Below are 18,624 nucleotides of genomic sequence, written 5' to 3' on the forward strand. Positions count from 1 at the left end.
GTTTGTCTGTTTAATAAAAGCTCGCAAGGCACATGTTTCAACTGAATTACAACATCTACAGCAAAACAGATCCAGATTTGCAAATCATTCCCCCAACCCTCTCAGAACTGAAACCCACGACCTGGGTTGAAAACCGAGCTAGGGTGGTGTGCACCAGTCAGATGTGGTCATGCTCCATGGTTGTCCTTCCGAGGGATATCACAGAACTTACTGCTGCCATCTTTTCCCACGGAAGGCGGAGATCAGAGCATACAACAGTATTTTTGATAATCCATAACTGGATAAGAAATTCAAGAATATCGTTTTCTTCACAAGATATGAATCTTCTGTGCCTTCTGACCGGGACAACAGCGACGTTTCTCCCAGCAAAAGGCTCCTTCTCTGTTACTTAAGGCTGCTGCGCCAACGATGCAGCTGTACAATCTTCTCTAATATAAAAAGCAAGGTAAAAATCTTAAATGACTCTCCTAATGCAGAATCGATTGAAGTATCAAGAATACATCTTTATGACAAAACTAATAATAACTATGTCACAGTTCAAATAAAATTCAACACGTTCATTCAAACATGTATAAAGGCCAATGTGCTACAACATACGTCATTTCCTTAGATGTACGGTTGGCCTCATTTGTGTTTTTCTTAACACATGTGCTCTACATGTAAGTATTCCAACTATGCCCCGTGTGGTCACACACACACACAGCGTCGCAGTAAAACACAACAGGCAGTCCAGGATAGTTGAACGCTGCACCTTGGTGTGGCATTATAAGGCAAGAAGCCATAAGCTGAGCGGCTTCATCCACCCAAGTGCAATTGTAACCCTGAAATGTGCTACCTGGAATGCCTTATTGCTGGTATGAAATGGTGCTCGTGAACAATCGGCTTCAAGAGAGCAGATCACTGACACGTAGACATGTAATTCCACACAGTGATTCAAACAAACGTCAGTTGTATATGGAACTCTACACTTACTTCCAATTATTGACTCCATAGCACATACAAGGTTCCTGATTGCTTGCCATAATCCAAGTTAGTTTGCAAACTTCAATTGCAATTGAAAAGTCTGAAACTGTTACAGTGCAACAAAACATACAGACTTGTGCATAAGCAAATAAACAGGCTGCTTTCGGCCAGAGAGACATGCATGCTCCCCTCAGCACAATGACTGCATCCCTAGAAAGGATATTTACTCCTAACTTGTAACCCAGTTACACTGATAGATGTTTCTCCCAATGATCGCATCAGATATTTTCGATGGTTTTATCTGAGCACTGGTTTCAAATAAAAGGAATAATTTCAATACTTGGTCTAAACTCGCAGGCCTAAAAATACAGCCAGATTATAAGGAAAAACAAACAGATTAGACTTGTTGACATTTACAGCAGTAAAACTTTCCTCTTTTAAATCACTCTAATAGTGATAATAGATGTTTAGAAACCTCTGCACTATCTCTTAGTGTAAACACCGTATCTGCATACAGCAGATAGGAATCATGTATATACATCAACACATTGCAGTTCCTAGCAATTTCAGGGTCAATCCCTCTGAATTTGCATTTTAGCCAACAAATGCATTAGGGATGGGATAGTTTCTCAGCTTTCGTTGGCAGAATGGTTGTTCAGTTGAAGGTTCATCCTATTAAGCCAGATGGTTCTTTAAAGACACCTGGACTCCAAAGAGTCATTCCCACATGCCTGGCAGACCGGTCTCTGGGACAGATGTTACAAGAATCCATAACTGCATGCAGCTCCTCGTGGAACTTCAGTCCTGTCTTTCTGTCCAGCTGTATCTACATCAGCAAAGTTACCTTTTGTTGAGCTTCCCATTCACAACACCAGGATTAGGCCCAGAGCTGGAATGAAAGCATCGTTCATTCTCTTGAAAGTACCTCAGCTAGCAACAAAACAGGATGAACAGAAAATCTAAGGAAGTCGTAGAGACAAACACATAATGAAGGCAAATTTTGGAGGGAAGCAAGATAATGGAGTGCTTTCCCACATTTTCAAATTCGCCAGCATAGTTGAATAATTAATGTATAAAAAGCTATGAGCTACTGTGCCGTAACTGATTAATGATGGTGATGATGGTGTTTACAATTACAGTTATGACTACCTTAATCCATCACGAAATAATAAGTTGAATGAAATGACCATCACCCATCCCTTGCCACACATACACATACACACACACACACACCAGCTCGCACACAGGAGTGAAGAACAGCAGTCTCAGCAGCAAACCTAGTCGTCCTGCTACACTTGTCTAAAGTACAGCATAGTGTTGTATACTGGCCCATTTGGATGGCTGCTAAAACACACATACACACATATGTAAGCATGGAAGAATCCTGAAGTCAAGTTCTTTCCAAACTGGAAATCTGACTTTGTCAACTCCTACAGGTACATCCAAGTCCAAGCACTTCCACCAACACGTCTCCAACAGTGCAGAGATCAATGCCTCCATCTATGGAATTGTTTAAATAACATCTTCCTTAATTGAATTATACAAATAATTCACCTATACATAAGGCGTGTGAACGTGTTCGATAAACGTAGCAGTGTTTATAGTGGAAAACAGGAATAATAATAAAAAAAAAAACAGAGGGACCAAAGAAAAATATTAGAAATATTAAACAAACCCAAACGCTTGAAGACTTAGGATACAGCACGTGATTTCTTACTAGAAAACAGAAGCTACATGACTTAAACGAGCTCTTCAACATCACTTTTGCCAAAGTCTATCCACATCAGCACTCTAACGCTGAAGTCAGAAATGCCTGTTGAATGAAGATTAAGATGATTTACAACGGGAAGACAAACGCAAGAACATGGAAGACTGTCACACTTTCTTGTAGAGACTGTAAAATTGTCCGATTTTCCTGGTTCCTTCAAGGAAGGTATCTGTAATAGTTGGTCTGTAGAGTTCTAACAGTTCCAGTTTGGTGGAAAAAAAGCAAAACCCCAAAAACCTGGTCAGTCCGCTGCACCCACGTGTCTGTAAAAATCATTCTCTTCATCAACAGGAATTTTTCCAACTGAATTCCACCACAGTCAATCCTCAAAAAGAAGCTTGCACGCTTTTTCATGACTGGAAGGATATCACAGTGTTGATCCTATACACAAAGTAGGATCTATTCCAGTATACTCGAGTGAAATAGTTCACATATGGAGAATAGTTCATTTTGATTTCATGACAAAATCGTCCGTATTTTGAATAGGCGTAACTATCACCTTCCTCACAAACCACCTGTCAGGAAAGAAGAAAATCGATTAAAACACTGAAGATAAATGACTGCAGAATGCAATTCCATACATTCATTTATTTCTGCGTTCTGTACGTTTCACTTACACTCCGGATATTTAATTTCCATACGGTACGATTCCAGTAAGGTATAAATTATACTCCCTTACAATTGGTTTTACCATCTAAAACAGCCTTGTGAATTAATACATCACTTTTCTACTCTTTCCAATTGCAGAAGTTTGTAGGGATAAAATAAAAAGTGGTAGGACAAATTCATGAAGAAATGTAAATCAGCAGATCTTTCAATGTCTCATAGAATCATAGAATCACCAAGGTTGGAAAAGACCTAAAAGATCATCCAGTCCAACCGTTCACCTATTACCAATAGCTCCCACTAAACCATGTCCCTCAACACAACATCCAATCGTTTCTTGAGCACCCTCAGGGTCGGTGACTCCACCACCTCCCTGGGCAGTCCATTCCAGTGCCTGACCACCTTTTCTGAGAAGTAATACCTCCTAATGTCCAACCTGAATCTCCCCTTGTCGTAGCCTGAAACCATTCCCTCTGGTCCTATCACTAACAACATGAGAGAAGAGGCCGACCCCCAGCTCACTACAACCTCCCTTCAGGAAGTTATAGAGAGCAATGAGGTTTCCCCTGAGCCTCCTCCATGCTGAACATTCCCAGCTCCTTCAGCCTCTCCTCATATGGCCTGTGCTCCAGACTCCTCACCAGCTTTGTTGCCCTCCTCCTAAAACACCAAGACAGTTTCTCTCAGTGAGATAGACCTTCAGCATCAGACTGCTGGAAAACATTTCTGTCTTGGTCCGTATAAACCATAAAAGCTTATGCTTTTAGCCAGGGTCAGAAATAGGATACTGGGCAACGTACATTTATAGTCCAATTTAGAATGCAGTACCTACATTCTCATCTAAAGGATGGCAATGAGGAAAATACAGAACCCCGGGATGGCTGAGGCTGGCAGGGACCTCTGGGTCCATCAGGCCCACCCCTGCTCCAGCAGGGACACCCAGAGCAGCGGGCCCAGGCCCATGGCCAGCAACCTCTCAACGTGCCCAAGAAGGAGACCCCACAGCCTGTGGGCAACCTGTGCCAGTGCTCTGGCACCGCATAGCACAGCAGTGAAGATCCAGAGACCTGTCAACAGAATAGCAGCTTCACCTCTGCCTTGTTTACTTTGAGAATAACTAAATGTTACAGTCTGAAACTACATACGCTTCCCCTACCTTAAGAAATCCTGATAATACAGTAGGGTCGGGACAACTTTTTTAGCATGCAAACTGAAAGTTTCGCATTAAAATTCCTGTGAACACATATCAATTTTATTTATGCACACATATTTCTATTATATGTGCATCTATTACAGATACTATAGATATTTAATCGCATGCTAAAAGTGTACAAGAAGTTATTATGTATTATCGTTGTGAATAAGGAAATACTTTATTTATGTTGTCCATGTGAACATTTTTTGACAACAAGGATTTCCAGATATTTACAAGCATTGATAAGACCCCCTTCAGCCTCCTCTCCTTTTTCAAGAATGAAATATAAGACTATATACATGAAATTTATCTTCGCCATTGAAAACAAACCAACCAACTAATAAAAAAAGTTTTCAAGTTGAGGATCAGTTTGGTACAGTTAATACATAACAGGTTGAAATGTCAAACATTCTTACATTTCCTGTCCAGGGAAAAAAAATTAATGAAGCGAAGCTAACCTATAATTGCTCAGAAGTAACTGTTGGCACCATCTCCCCTATTGACCTGAGAATAAATAATGAATAGCTACGTGAGTTTAGAACCACTCCTGTCTTTAAAGTCAAAACTTCAACTGGCTTTTCAGGAAGCAGCTGATAAAACCCGCCCTGTTTCCTACTTCAACAGCAAGAGCAACACTGATGGCATTCAGAACGGACACGGCATGTTGATGTCAGCAGTATATTCTCACAGTCTCATGGTTTATTGAACTAATCTTTCTACCAGCTCTGGCTTAGTTTACCTAAGGGATGACTAACCTAACCCAAAAGACTGGATCAAACAGACTTGCAGCCTGATCAGTAGCAAAGAGGCTGTACTGAATTGAGTAGTAGGCTGGACTTCATGCCAGTATGCTCCCTGGTAGAGCTTCAGAAGAAAAGCTTATCCATTGTAAAGTTTTTCATCTTTAAAGCCAGTAAAGAGTGACCTTTAAGGGATGGTTTTGCTGATTTTGTAGTAACTTCCTCAGGTGTTACAGTCACAGATATATATACCTAACCTGTATTTAATGATTGGCATAAAAGCAGCATTGCTTGATGTATTAGAAGAAATTAGGACAGGTAAGGAATAGAATGAGGTAAGATAACAGTTACGTAAGAAACAGACACCTCAAAACCGAATGGATCACTGTTAAGTCTTATAAGTCTTTGTCTACACACCCATTATAATTAGAAAAGTAAGATCAGCACTGCAAGAATGTTTCCTTTAAAATGAATTATTTATGCATTCAGACACTCACGTTTGTCTTGCTGTTACTTACATGACCATTGGCAATATCCAATAGATCTTTAACTCTGCATCCTCTCACAGGTCCCACTTCATTGCAAATCGAATCTTCAATGATCAAAAAATTGGCTTTGTAAGATGTGAGAATCTTATAAATATCCTCTGCTGACCTTTTTGAATATATCTGATAGATCTATAAATTAAGAACACATTTTAATGCATGGTAAAGATCAGTGGAAAATTAAACATCGTGAAAACAGCGGTGAGCAAAGGATGACTTATCTTTAATAACAAGTTTTATATAGACACGTATTATATGTATACGCCAAGCTATAAAACATCTATTTCTGAAATTTTCAAAGCAGGTGAGGTTATGGGGAGCCAAATAGGAAGCATTTGTCTCTGCTGGTGCAAGTTCACATTTTACAGACTTATATTGGCCTGAAAAGTCTTCAGAAAGAATATTCATTTTTGTCCAGAGCACAGCACTGACAATTCATTTGATATCCCCCTCCCTATTTGCTGGACTATGCTCTTTCTTCTAATATGCATTTGGGCAAACAGGAAAGCAGCTCCTATCAGTTGTTTTCCAAGTCAAGTATCCCGCTATGCACTTACATTTGCCTTCCGCAACCCTGTAGCATCCAAACGGAGTGGGAACTGAGGCTGAGTAGCAATTTTGATTTCTTTGCTATTCAGAGACAGGCAAAGTCCATTCACAGCTTTGTAACTTCCGCCCCAGCAAAACGGATAGAATAAAAATTGCTCAGAATCATTCAGAAATGACAGCCTGCCTAAAACTCAGTATTGTCATACTGCTCAGTAGGGAATCTTGTTCTTGGCTTCACTGATTATGTATTGGCATTACCTTTCTTTATGACACTCCATGCTCTTTTTTCACCTCAGAATGCAAACAATTTGGGGAAAAAGAATTTGGAACATGGAAGAGCAATGCAAATGAGTATGGCATGAGGAATATTACAAGATCATCCTCTTTGGAGTGTTAACGTTTACAGTACTCCCACATGTCTCAGGCACTTGAGTCTTACAGGATGGAACAGTCTACAAATCACTGGTAATACACACATATTTATGGAAGTGGATACTCACATTTTCATTTCTTTTTAGAAGATCATCATCATTATATAAAGGCAAGCTTGACACCATCCATCCAGTACAAAGCTTAATCACACCCATTAATTGTGGGCTGCCTGCAAACACAGCGGCCACAGGAGCTTGTCTTCTGCAAAAGCAACATCAACATACATGTCTGAGTGCAGGACCCATTTCTCAAAATGATACTTTAAATTTTAATAACTGTTCAAATCTTTGCAGATGCTATGGCAAGAACTGGCTTGCACGACAATACCTAGAAAGAGGGGCACAGGCTCTTTAGCAGGGTCTGCTGTGATAGGACAAGGGGAAATGAAGGGGACATTTAGATTGGATATAAGGAAAAAGTACTTGGGAATAAGGGTGGTGAAGACCTGGAACAGGTTGCCCAGTGAGGTGGGGGATGCCCCATCCTTGAAGACATTCAAGGTCAGGCTGGATGGGGCTCTGAGCAACCTCATCAAGCTGTAGGTGTCCCTGCTCATGCAGGGAGTTATACTACATGATCTTTAAGAACCCCTTCCAACTCAAACGACTCTGTGATCTTTGGGGTTCTAATTACAATTGGCATTAACACTCTGGTAGCATTGGTTTCCCTACCAGTAAAAGCACAGACTTGCAGCAATGAGGAGTTATCAAGGAAGGTCTGCTGGGTTAAGAGCTGATGGCCATCCTCCCCTCCTTGTAATTCATGAAGCACCACTCAAAATGGCCCCAGAATGGAATCAAACTATTGCTTTTCTGAATGGTTGCTGTCTTGGGACAAAATAAGCTTGAGATGGAGGGCAGGTAGACAGCAGAACAGCATGATGTTATCTTGTAAGTGGAAGACTTGTGGTTATGCTTATTTGATATGTAGGACAATGTATTTCATCATTTATGAGTAAATACTGTCATAAAGAATAACAACTACAGTAATTATGTTTTGAGATTTTGATTTTGTATTCATATTGCAGTGTTAGTGAAAGAAAACAACCGTTGTCACACTTTATTACAGATCTCCAGCAACTTTTCCCATAGAGAAAATTCAAGTAAATTCATTTTATCAGAAAGAAAATCATAAGGAAGTATACTGATAATAATGACATTCAATTAAAATTCCAATGTGGATATCTAAGCATAAGCACTAAAAAATCCTTTTCATTAAACATATGAACAGCTGCTACAAATAAGGGTAGTCAAATTGCTCTTAGCTGAGTGAATCTCAATGCAGTTCACCATGATTAATTACGTACTTGAAGTGTAATATATGCAGACTAATGTAAAAGCCATTAGGATACTTGGCATTATTCCACTTGCTGCCTTCAAAAGCTGCAGCAGTGACAAACAACATACACTACTATTAACAGAAAGAAGAAATTGGCTGTAACACCGTAATTACCAGCCTTGTCTTTTCTGAAGATGAACAGGTTGACATTAAAGACTCCATAAATACAGAAAATAATATTCTTTAAAAATTGCATTTAAAGGTAAGTAAGTTATTTGAACGCAGGGGACCTCATTTTCACCAAAGTGCAGTTAGTAATGACACGGTTCCAAATTAAATTGAATGAGACCAGAATCTAGTTCTGAAACTTTGGATGAAGATAAAAATATATCTGTGAAAATATCCTGACTCTAAGCTCAGCATTTGCTATGCCCTACCTAGACAGCCAGATAAGATCCATTGCAGCCTTCTGCTCAAAGGGGAAGTTTGAACTCCACATTACACTCCATGTTTCTTGAATAAAGTCTCTAAATCTTTACATCAGGCATTTGCTTCACTGGCTCCTATACATACAGATTTCATTGTTTCTCTCCCTTGTGGCATTATAGTCAATATGTGTCCTCTAATCTGCTGAAAAGGCAGCATGTAAAGAATCAGGATGTAATGGATGCACATCTTTCTTTGGAAATCATATCTAGCAATGATACTAAAGATAAGTTGATTGCACGTTTCAGGATCTTCTCTTGTAATCAATGATAAATTCCTGCTACTTTGCATGGGAGGAATACCAAGCCTTAAGTAATCATTTCTCTTCCCATCTCCCCCTACATCACCTAAGGACTAGGCAAGGGAAAGCTCAGATTAACATAGGTAGCTCCACAAAGCTCAGATTAATACAGGTAGCTCCACAATATACTGAGATATAAGTACCCTGGCAAAGAATTAAAATAGAAGTGCAGGAATTCATACTCACTTTATCCATGTCATAAGTTCTACTGTATCAGGATCATAGAACTCTTGTAGTTCTGAAAGCTCTGTCATAATCCTAGGGAAAAACTGATGGAAATGTTATTTGGTTACAACTACAGCAGACTAAAGGGACAACTTATTACCCATAAGCGGGTAAAACATCTGGATATGGGAACCTGCTTTTAGCTGAGGAGATTTCACCCCTATTACCGGTCTGCAGTCAGACAAATTAAGGTAGCACAATGACAGCTGTCCCATGTTAATATGAGAGCTCTAGCACACAGGAGCTGTTATACCTGCACCATCCCAGAAAAAGAAAGAGAGAAGAAATACCACTGCCACCCTCAAAGAGAACCGGCTTCACTGATCACTCAGAGCCCTTAGAAAAACGTAGCAGATGAGGGACTATGCCTGACTGAGACAGAAGGCAGCCAAGCAGAAAGATGCTGAGCTGTACACTCATCTCTTTAAAGCCAGAGTACAAGTCTCAGGGCATTGCACTACCCTCATCCTATTAATCAAACTTTCCAAGCGCAGGGGTGAGTTAAGAACCCAGAGAGGATATGCTCACTACTAAAAGCAGAAGTGGGATTTCCAAGGGATGAAGCCCTCTAGAGTCCAAATCCCCACACTGCTATTATTAAACAAATTCTTTCATCAACTCAACTTGTTCTATTGAAATTGATTGCATAATTTTGAGCATCTTTAGCTTTTTTTTTCTCCCCCCTCAGGAGAATTATCTGTTACTCTGGTAGGAGCCAGTTTATGCTGCAAGCAAATTATCTATTAATGACAGGCATTATACAATTTGTTAAAGTACAGTCAGTGAAGATTGACTTTTATGTTTCAATGCCTTGTAAAAAATACTTAAATCCGCAGATTTTTCCTCCCTGTATCGGTGTGTAAGGATTTAACTCTGTTATAATTCGACAGCTTTTCAAACACGTTTGCCTATGACCTCCCATAATTTTACTCCCATGTAAGTTCTCACTAAAAGGAAGATAGACACACAACTTGCTTTTCAGTATTCCAAGTATTTATTTGGCAATATTTTCTTTGTTGAGTCAGTGCACGTATTCAAAGCATAAAAGCTGAACATTATAATGTCTTCATTTAAATTCAAATGCTTCTTAATTACAGTAAATCATTGTTACCAAGCTGAATTGTTAAATACCTCATACTGAAAAACGTAAACGCTTTTGTTTAAAAACAAAACAAAGTAAAATAAAATAGAAAAGCCAGCACATTTTCAGAGGATGCCAGCTTTTGTTTCACCTTGACGTTACATTTGCTCAGTGTTTTGACTCATGTGCTGCCTAAAGACAAAACAAAATACAGAACAGTATGTTTCCTACCTCTTTCCACAAGCTGAATCCAATTATTGTGGGAACTGCCATACTCAGAATGAGAGCCTAGAAAACAGATGTTAGAAGAAAAGGATTATGGATTGGAGAATGGAGAACAACCTCAACTAAGCTGTTGCTGTTTGTATAGCAGCAGGTTACGTTTATGCCTGAAACCTTAAGAGTGATTGTAGGTGAATCATTGCAATTTTCTAGCAGGAAAAAGCTTTCTGCAAAAAATAATCTGTCTTACTTATAACGTGGGTCAAATCAGTTACACAGTGCTATTTACCACCAATATTAGCGACTGTTAATTACTGCCCATCTAAGAATGAATCAGTGCACACATGAAGTGTGGACAGGAGAAAAGTAAATACTTCTCAGACACAAATACAATGCAATAATTTGAAAAATGAAAAAAAAAAACACAAAAAACAAACAAACAAAAAAAACACCTATAAAACAAGCACTTCAAACCTCTGATCTCAGTGATGCTTCCACTCCTATTGACAGTAGGGACAGGCAAAAACCAGAAATTCACTCTCCAACATTCTAGCTGGTATCCCTTCCACTTTGCAAAAGGAGACCAGCTCACAGAGTACAGAAAAGACTTGGTAAAGAGCATACACAAGGCGTTCTCTTGGTAATAATCTATTAACACATTTACTATATGAAAAAGCAGGCCCATATAGCAGAAAGCAAGTAGTACATATTAAACATACTGCTTTATGTATGTGAATATATTTTTACTTTTCTACTGGAAGAACTCTGTCAACATTTACGATGCAACATTAAATGGCATTTGCACAAGCGCCATATATGACTGCTTAAGTTTTAAATATTTATTCTTCTAAGTATCTTGAAATTAGGGTAGAGTAACTCCCCATCCTCATTTCATTAATAAAACAAATGCAGAAAGCTGCCTAAAGCGACTCTTATCATATTAGGAATAAAGCTAGGGTTGGAAGTGGAGGAACTGTCTGCACTACAGCACAAGCTCATCTTCAGTTACAGCACTTCTCTGAAATGGCTACACCAGAACACATCCTACACAAAGTAACTGCAGCTACTATTTCTTAGGAAGTTGTTTTACTCTCACTGATTAAACGCACCTAACTACCACGTTTTAGTCAAATTTCCTAGTGAAACAAGGCTTACGTCAATGCTTGTCTGCATGCCTGTACTTTTTCTTGTGTGCTTTTTCTACAGAACACTTGACCTTCTTGGCCAGTCTCAACTAAATATGACAGAGGGCTTGAGGTCTCAAAGATCTATGAAATGAAATTAAATAAGTCTGAGAAAGAGGGATAAAGATTGCTCTGCTCCTCATGAGGAAAAGGCTCTGCTTTATCACCAGGTACCAGAGAACATGGGAAAACACACAGTTAGGAATGCAAAACAAGATCTACTGTTTACAGAACTACAGGTCCTTTTAGTGGGCTTTTCTTTAAGTCTTAAGCAATTATTGTTGGAAAAGTGATATGACAGTGAGCTGCACTTTCCAAGACATCGTCGACAGCAGCTCACCAGCAGTATCGGATGCACAGCTTTCAGTCGCAGCCACTTGAAGAGCGTCATCCAAAGCTCAGGAGAACAAACACCAAATGCAGCGAGCATGCAAACATATGGAGTCCACAAGTATTTCATTCTGAAAAAGATTGCGAGAACGTGGTTGGCACTTTGCACATGTCATTGTATTCAGGCTACTTATTAAAAAAAAACAGATTTTTTTTGCTTTTTCCAAACAAGTCAATCCAAGATCAAATCTGATGGCATCGGAGGGCAAACCTAGGGAATCTCTAGCAGAAGAGCAGGCACCTGATTATTTGCTGTAAGATGCAGAGGTATGATCCCAGGTCAAAGATAACAAAATCCTTCACAGAGTTCAGGGGAGGATGAGAGAAAGAAAAAGCAAACAAGACTTGTAAAGTCACTTGGCTGTTACAGTTTTCCAGCCAGACAAGGACAAAAAGCAGCTATCCAGCAAAGTTGTACAGACACTGTATTATAAGGGATTTCCTGAAGAAAGGAAAATATTTAATAAACAATTTAGTATTTGTCGGGTTTTTTTTCTGCCTGAGGACAGATGAGTCAAGACAGCTACTTGGCAACACAACAGTTTGCTCACTTCAATAATTTATGCATATTCAGATATTAGGATGATTAATGTAAATGTATAAACACAACTGCCACTTTCCAGTTGATTTGGCTGAGAGCTAGACTGGAACAAAGAAGTTATCCAAACATAAATTCCTGTAGCTTTAAGAACTACTACTCAACAATATTTTTGATAACTGTTTCACTGCTGCCTAACATGTCAGGCAAAGGTATATTCAGTGCTCGTCTACATACAATAAGATGGTTGAGAAATCTTCCACACCTTGAAGAACATTCGAGAACACACACTATCCATCCGAATGCTACATGAGATCTCACTAGAATATAATATTCAAAGAACGATAAGAGCACTTCTATGCTTAAATACCACAAGGAGAGGGATTCAGTTTCTTCTAATGAATTTCTTGGATTCTGGCTGCATTAAAGCTTACAAAATGCACTGAAGAGACCAAGCACAATTCATCATACTCCTCTATCCAGTTCACAGTGAAAATTCTCTTTGCTACCTCCCCTACCAACTAGTACCGCTGTATGCCAAATATATTTCTGAAAAGACTTCTGAGTTGTAGATACATTTGAAAGGGGTAAATAGCCTATCACATCCAGTTAAGAAATCGCTGTTGCTTTCGAAAGAGATACATCAAAACAAGACTTACCCTTCCAAACACATCGCTAGAGAACCAAGTAAAATTGTGTGAATTACATGATAAACTATTTCTGGCCTCTCTCCAATTCGACCATCCTCAAGTTTAACTGTCTCTTTCAGTGGTTCACCACTGCAGTTGGAGAAAACGAGACATCACTTAATTCAGACATTATCTCAGGCAAAGGTGTCAATAAAAATATTTTTATGACCATTAGGTAAGCAGTACACCGAGATCATTCGGTGTCGTATCATAAACTATTGTTTGCACTGCTTATTTGGTTTTTGATCTTTGTCAGTGATCTATAGGGACCTGCTGTCCCTTGTGTTGGACTACAACTTCTTTGGAGCAACAGTTAGGAATTAATACAATAGGATCACCATCTATGACCGTAAATTCTATCTGTGGTGCTTCAACAACAAGAGCCAACCTAATTGAAGAGCACACATACACCACAAACACTTAGATGAAGCACTCCGTACACGTATTCTTAGTTCTTTCATGTCATTAAGATGCTGTAAAATTACAGAACCCATATTACTGTATACACACCATCTTACCACAAAATAAGACTACAAAGCCAGTTTTTAGTCGCAGTACTAGAACTTACAAGAATAAATGGCAAATAAAAAACCAATCACAACCACAATCTTACAATGAATGTTTTTCTGCAAACAAGATAGCAAGGCACGTGACATACATTTTGTTCTACCATTAAGCAATACCAGTTAGAAAGTTGTAATAAGCAATTAACTGCTTGTAAATCAGATAGTTTTGAGAAGGGAGAAAGTTTATTTTAAACTCTTCTTAAAAAGCTGTAGGATATAATGAAGTTACTGCTCTTCACAAAGCAGTACGCAGCTAATAGAGCCACTAGCAAAGATCAGTAGAGTCTGCTTTCTTGTTTTGGATTAATCATAGCACCTCCAATAAGACATACATTTTCATTTACACCAGTATAATCTCTATCTATTGAAAGCCTTACTCCTTGAAAAAAAAGAAAAAAAAAAAAAACACAAAAAAAAGCTATTGATTTTTGCTGCAGGAAAGTGAGAAATTTGCCCTAAAACCTGAGCAGTTATACTATTTATCTCCTATCAGGGAGATGTAATTTCCCAGCCATTCTGTTCCAGGATAAATTATGCTAGGATCTACACAGTGTTGCATTCTGAGTCTGCACGTGGACAGCTCCAGTATCCCTTCTCTCAAGGGAACTGTAAATCACTGTGAAACTACAAATAATTGAGTCTGTGCAGCTTCAGCTCTGTTCCAAGCAGCAAAGAGTTATGAACCTGATCGCAGTAAACATAAAAAATAAATAAATAACATGGAAGCATCAAAACTGGAAACCCTCACAACTCCGCCCTTCTCATTCTTCGCAATATGAAAAATTGAAGGGAAAAAAACCCCCACCCACAAAACCAAAGGGAAAAAAAAAAAGAGAGTGACAAATCCTCCAGCAACAATCCAGTGACTGCTGTTGGAAAGGGAAAACAGACAAAACCTCTTTCTCACAATGGTAAGAGACATAAACATGTGACAAAACTGAAAGCCAGATCTCTGCAGGAACTTCCCTTTTGGAAAACAAAAGAAAACAAGAAAGTAAAACCAGAGACAATTCCCTGTCCTCACTAGAGGGATGCTCATGAAGCTCCTCACTAATAAACTTTCTGCAGAAGCCTTAAGGCTTTGCACTGCTGCCCACAGCCTCGCAAGCTCAATGGTGCAATGGGTCCTCACTTAGGCTAAGGCTTCAGCCAGTTACACAATTGGTCATTCACTTCTATATCCAAGAAGCTCTTATCTCTAACCTCTTATATTCCAACAAAAATAAGTTACTTACCAAATTCTCCTAAAAACGACCTGAGTTACAGAAAAAAGGCAGATAATTAATACTAAAATATAGAAAGGCAACAGCGATGACTGTGTTAGCCGCAAAAAAAAGTCTTGGGAGGGTGCCTGAAGAGATTCTTGACAAAGGAGCCAATTCATTGTAAAATTCCTAGTAAGGCAAAAACATCCCATTAAAAACCAATAACAATGCCGCATAGATTAGGAAGGGAAAAAAAATAGTACACAAGCACATTTCCATCTACTCATGTCACAGGAAACTACTTGAAATTCATCTTTGAAAAGTGATATTCTATAATTTGGAACTGCTTTGTAAGTACTCTTTACAGTAACTGTCAAAAGCTTATCTTAAAAAAAAAAAAGCCTGTGATCTGAAGAGGCCAGACTATGACTCTTCTATGTCACAAAAACCCAGCCTCCTGTATAACTGTTAAGAGGAACACAAAGAACTTCGTTGTCACAGTGGATTAAGATTCTGGCGATACTGATACAAGAAGGTATGCTTGTCCTCATTCCAAAGGGAAAGTGGTCATCGGAGATCACACACAAGCCCAAAGCATTGCCAAGGATGGAATCCACAATGCTGAAATTCTAATTCTGCAACTGATCCCACTTGATCATTCCCCTTTCTCAGCTAATGAGCAAAAAGACAACATACTCTGCCAAGACGTTCTATCAATGCATATTCTCAACTGGAATTGATGTGACACATCATGTCATGAAAGCATTCTTGTCTTTATTCTCTTCTGCTTTCCTCCCCCTCTTCTTTTAACCTCAAGTGAAGACTAGAGAATTCTACCACTTTCAGTTAGACAGAACCAGTTTTAGGACTAACAGCTGAGCATGTTAGAAGCCTTAAAAGACACATCTTGAAGTTTTTATGCTGCAAACCACAATTCCAGCATTTAGTTACACAACTTTCCAGGGGTAGCTGCATCCAGTTTGTTTCAATCACCACTTTCAATACAGGGTTGCACAGCCTGGAGAGTAACATGTAGCAAGTTGCCAGGGAAATAAACACATCCGCAATACCTGATAGCTGAAATAACCAAAATCCTGACCAAAGGCAGCCTTGAATTTTTGTTCAAAACACTTAAGAATTAATTACTCCCTTCAGAGCCCTGTTTTCCAGCCATGAGAAGCTAGGACCACTACCCTGACCGTATTATCTCTGCTTCCAAGTCTCATTAGAAACATCAGCTGGGGTACAAAATGTTGTTGCTCTTCAGCATAAAGCAAAAATCTATGTAAAGTTTTCACCCCCAGGGGATGAAAAATACTGAAGTGCTTCAGAAACCTCCAGACTTTAAGTAAATTCTACATATGCGTCTCTTAAAACTCGTCTGTAAAACCAAGTGAAAAAGGTAAAGTTTCTCTAATTCCTCTATAAATACAGACAAGTCACTGAAATTTTACACTTCTCAGAATAGTTTCGGAAGTTTGAATATCTTATAAGGTGTAAAAAAAAAATAAAATAAACTTACTTAGTTGTGTTTAAGCCAAGTTTTATCTCAAGAAACTTCAGCAAATGCTCATTTTCTTTATGAGGAACAAACATCTGAAAATTAATTTAGCAGAGAAAAAAATCTTATCAAGTGTTGGGAGCAGCTTTCACTACTCACTTCATTCAGATTACAGAACAGCAGGGAAAAATTAGTTATTTGAGATTTAGAAGGAATAAATTAGATCAAGTGTGTCGGTTAAGGTATCAATATTGTACCATAAATCTTCACTTAAATGAATCTATCTTTAGGGTTTCCTAGAGACAACCATACACTGCATTTCATACATACACCCCAAGGAGAGGGCAAATGAAAGCTGCCAGCAAGATGTTGGAAGAATGTGAAAAGGACCATGGAAAACAGACTTACATTTACCCCCAAGCAAGCCAAAGAACTCTGTTTGGCTTTACTAAGCAACAGGACTGCAGCTTAGCAGAAGTTACAAGCTTGTTGTAATCTTCACATAAATTGTTTGAGCTGCCAAAGTTCTGTGCACCGTCTACGTAATTTAAGTCATATTTTTCAAGACTAGGTTTTATATTCCTGGAGACACAGCAAAGCTGGCTAATCTGAATGGTGCAAGAAAACATCAGGTTTGAGCATTCTCTTGACATTTTTTAGGGTTCACTACGTTCTGAATTTATAAGTTGATACTGTTTATTAATACAACCAAGGTGAGCTTGAGACATAAGGGGAAGGCACTGCTTATGCAAAAGGCAAGGGCAGGTAAGTGGGAGTTACTAATAAAAATGCAAGACCAGGTTAAAACCCCATTGAAAACTATAATCTACTCTAAAACTACTAGCTCTTTTCCATGCACAGAAATACTGATTTAATATTCAACCCAATTGGTAGAGGTGATCCAAGTTATAACAAAAAACACATTTATAACTAGTGTGTGATTTAAAGAATATTTCAATACTATGCTTTAATCTCAATCCAAAAGCTCCAAAGCCCAAATGAAAAACAGCTGCTTGAGTTGTTAGATAAAATATTTTTAGATAAATATACGGACACAAAATTACTCAGTCTTCAGTATTTCAATTTGCTATGAATTAAGCTATTACCTCTCAGATCAGTACCATGGAATCACAGAGTGGTTTGGGTTAGAAGGGACCTTTAAAATCACCTGGTTGCAAACCCCTGCTATAGCCTCCTCCTAGACCAGGTTGCTCAAAGCCCCATCCAGCCTGGCCTTGAATGCTTCCAAGCATGTAGATAAGCAGCATGTCAAATAACATTTCCAATATATAACCATTGCTTTCCATTTAGACTATAACAATTAAAATAACTTCGTACAGCAGAATCTTACCTTTAGTAACAAGTTTAGTGTCAGTGTTACTGTAAGTACCAAATATATGTACATAATTTTCAGCAATCTTGACATAAATGTACCTTTCTTCACATTCATCTGCAAAAACAGTTTAAGAATGCTGTATCACTTGGAGTTCAGTTGAAGTAATAAAAACTGCATTCAGAGTTAGAGGAGGGTCTTGTTACCTGAAGGTATTTAGAGAGCATTAAAGCTGCTACGAGACTCAGTAATGGTGACACTAGTAAGGCTGAATTTTCAAACTGCAATAAATACCCCAGGAAGAGAGAAAACATGTAGATTTTGTACACTTCATGCACCTGTAGACAAGAAAAGATAAGATTACAATGGATACACAGTCTGCTTCCAGCAGCAGACAGTTCAGTACATTTCCTTGCTAATCAGTAGATTAATGGATACATTTCAATCCTCCAGCTCAGGAGGCTAGCAGGGTACCATCTGGCTATGAAAAGTCTTTCATATCAAAACGACCCTGGTCAGCCTCAGTAAGTAACACACCACTGCTCCACAGGGAATATGAAAAATACCAGAAGTAGTAGTAATATTTTACAAGGGCTCTTTATTCTGTAGCACTGTGCTGTAGCAGTAACCACAATGTAACAGCATGAAAACACACAGTTTAAGGGGAGGAGCTGACCACTGTCAACATGTTCTTTACCTGTCCTCACAAAAACAACTTGTTTATTTATCCTAAGGAATACATATTCTGCTACTGACACTCACTTTGTTATTTACTAATTGAGAAGCAGATCTCATAAATTTCAAAACTTGATTCTTCAGAACAAGTT

At 38.7% G+C, this 18,624-nt stretch overlaps 1 protein-coding gene across 1 annotated transcript in view; it reads right to left on the reverse strand.

Moving 5' to 3' along the window:
- Positions 1-18,624, reverse strand: part of DPY19L4 (dpy-19 like 4) — a 29,414-nt gene continuing 10,790 nt past the window's right edge. Inside the window, exons 9-19 of the mRNA XM_072330050.1 lie at positions 18,004-18,135; positions 17,816-17,914; positions 16,486-16,559; positions 14,994-15,152; positions 13,163-13,282; positions 11,916-12,036; positions 10,401-10,457; positions 9,050-9,132; positions 6,867-6,999; positions 5,791-5,949; positions 1-3,246 (exon numbers count right to left, since the gene is read on the reverse strand). Of these exons, the coding sequence (XP_072186151.1) occupies positions 3,082-3,246; positions 5,791-5,949; positions 6,867-6,999; positions 9,050-9,132; positions 10,401-10,457; positions 11,916-12,036; positions 13,163-13,282; positions 14,994-15,152; positions 16,486-16,559; positions 17,816-17,914; positions 18,004-18,135 (1,302 nt within the window). The 3' untranslated portion in view covers positions 1-3,081. The remainder of the gene's footprint in view (positions 3,247-5,790; positions 5,950-6,866; positions 7,000-9,049; positions 9,133-10,400; positions 10,458-11,915; positions 12,037-13,162; positions 13,283-14,993; positions 15,153-16,485; positions 16,560-17,815; positions 17,915-18,003; positions 18,136-18,624) is intronic.

This window comes from Excalfactoria chinensis, chromosome 2, assembly GCF_039878825.1.
Source record: "Excalfactoria chinensis isolate bCotChi1 chromosome 2, bCotChi1.hap2, whole genome shotgun sequence".
In the NCBI taxonomy this organism is placed as follows: domain Eukaryota; kingdom Metazoa; phylum Chordata; class Aves; order Galliformes; family Phasianidae; genus Excalfactoria; species Excalfactoria chinensis.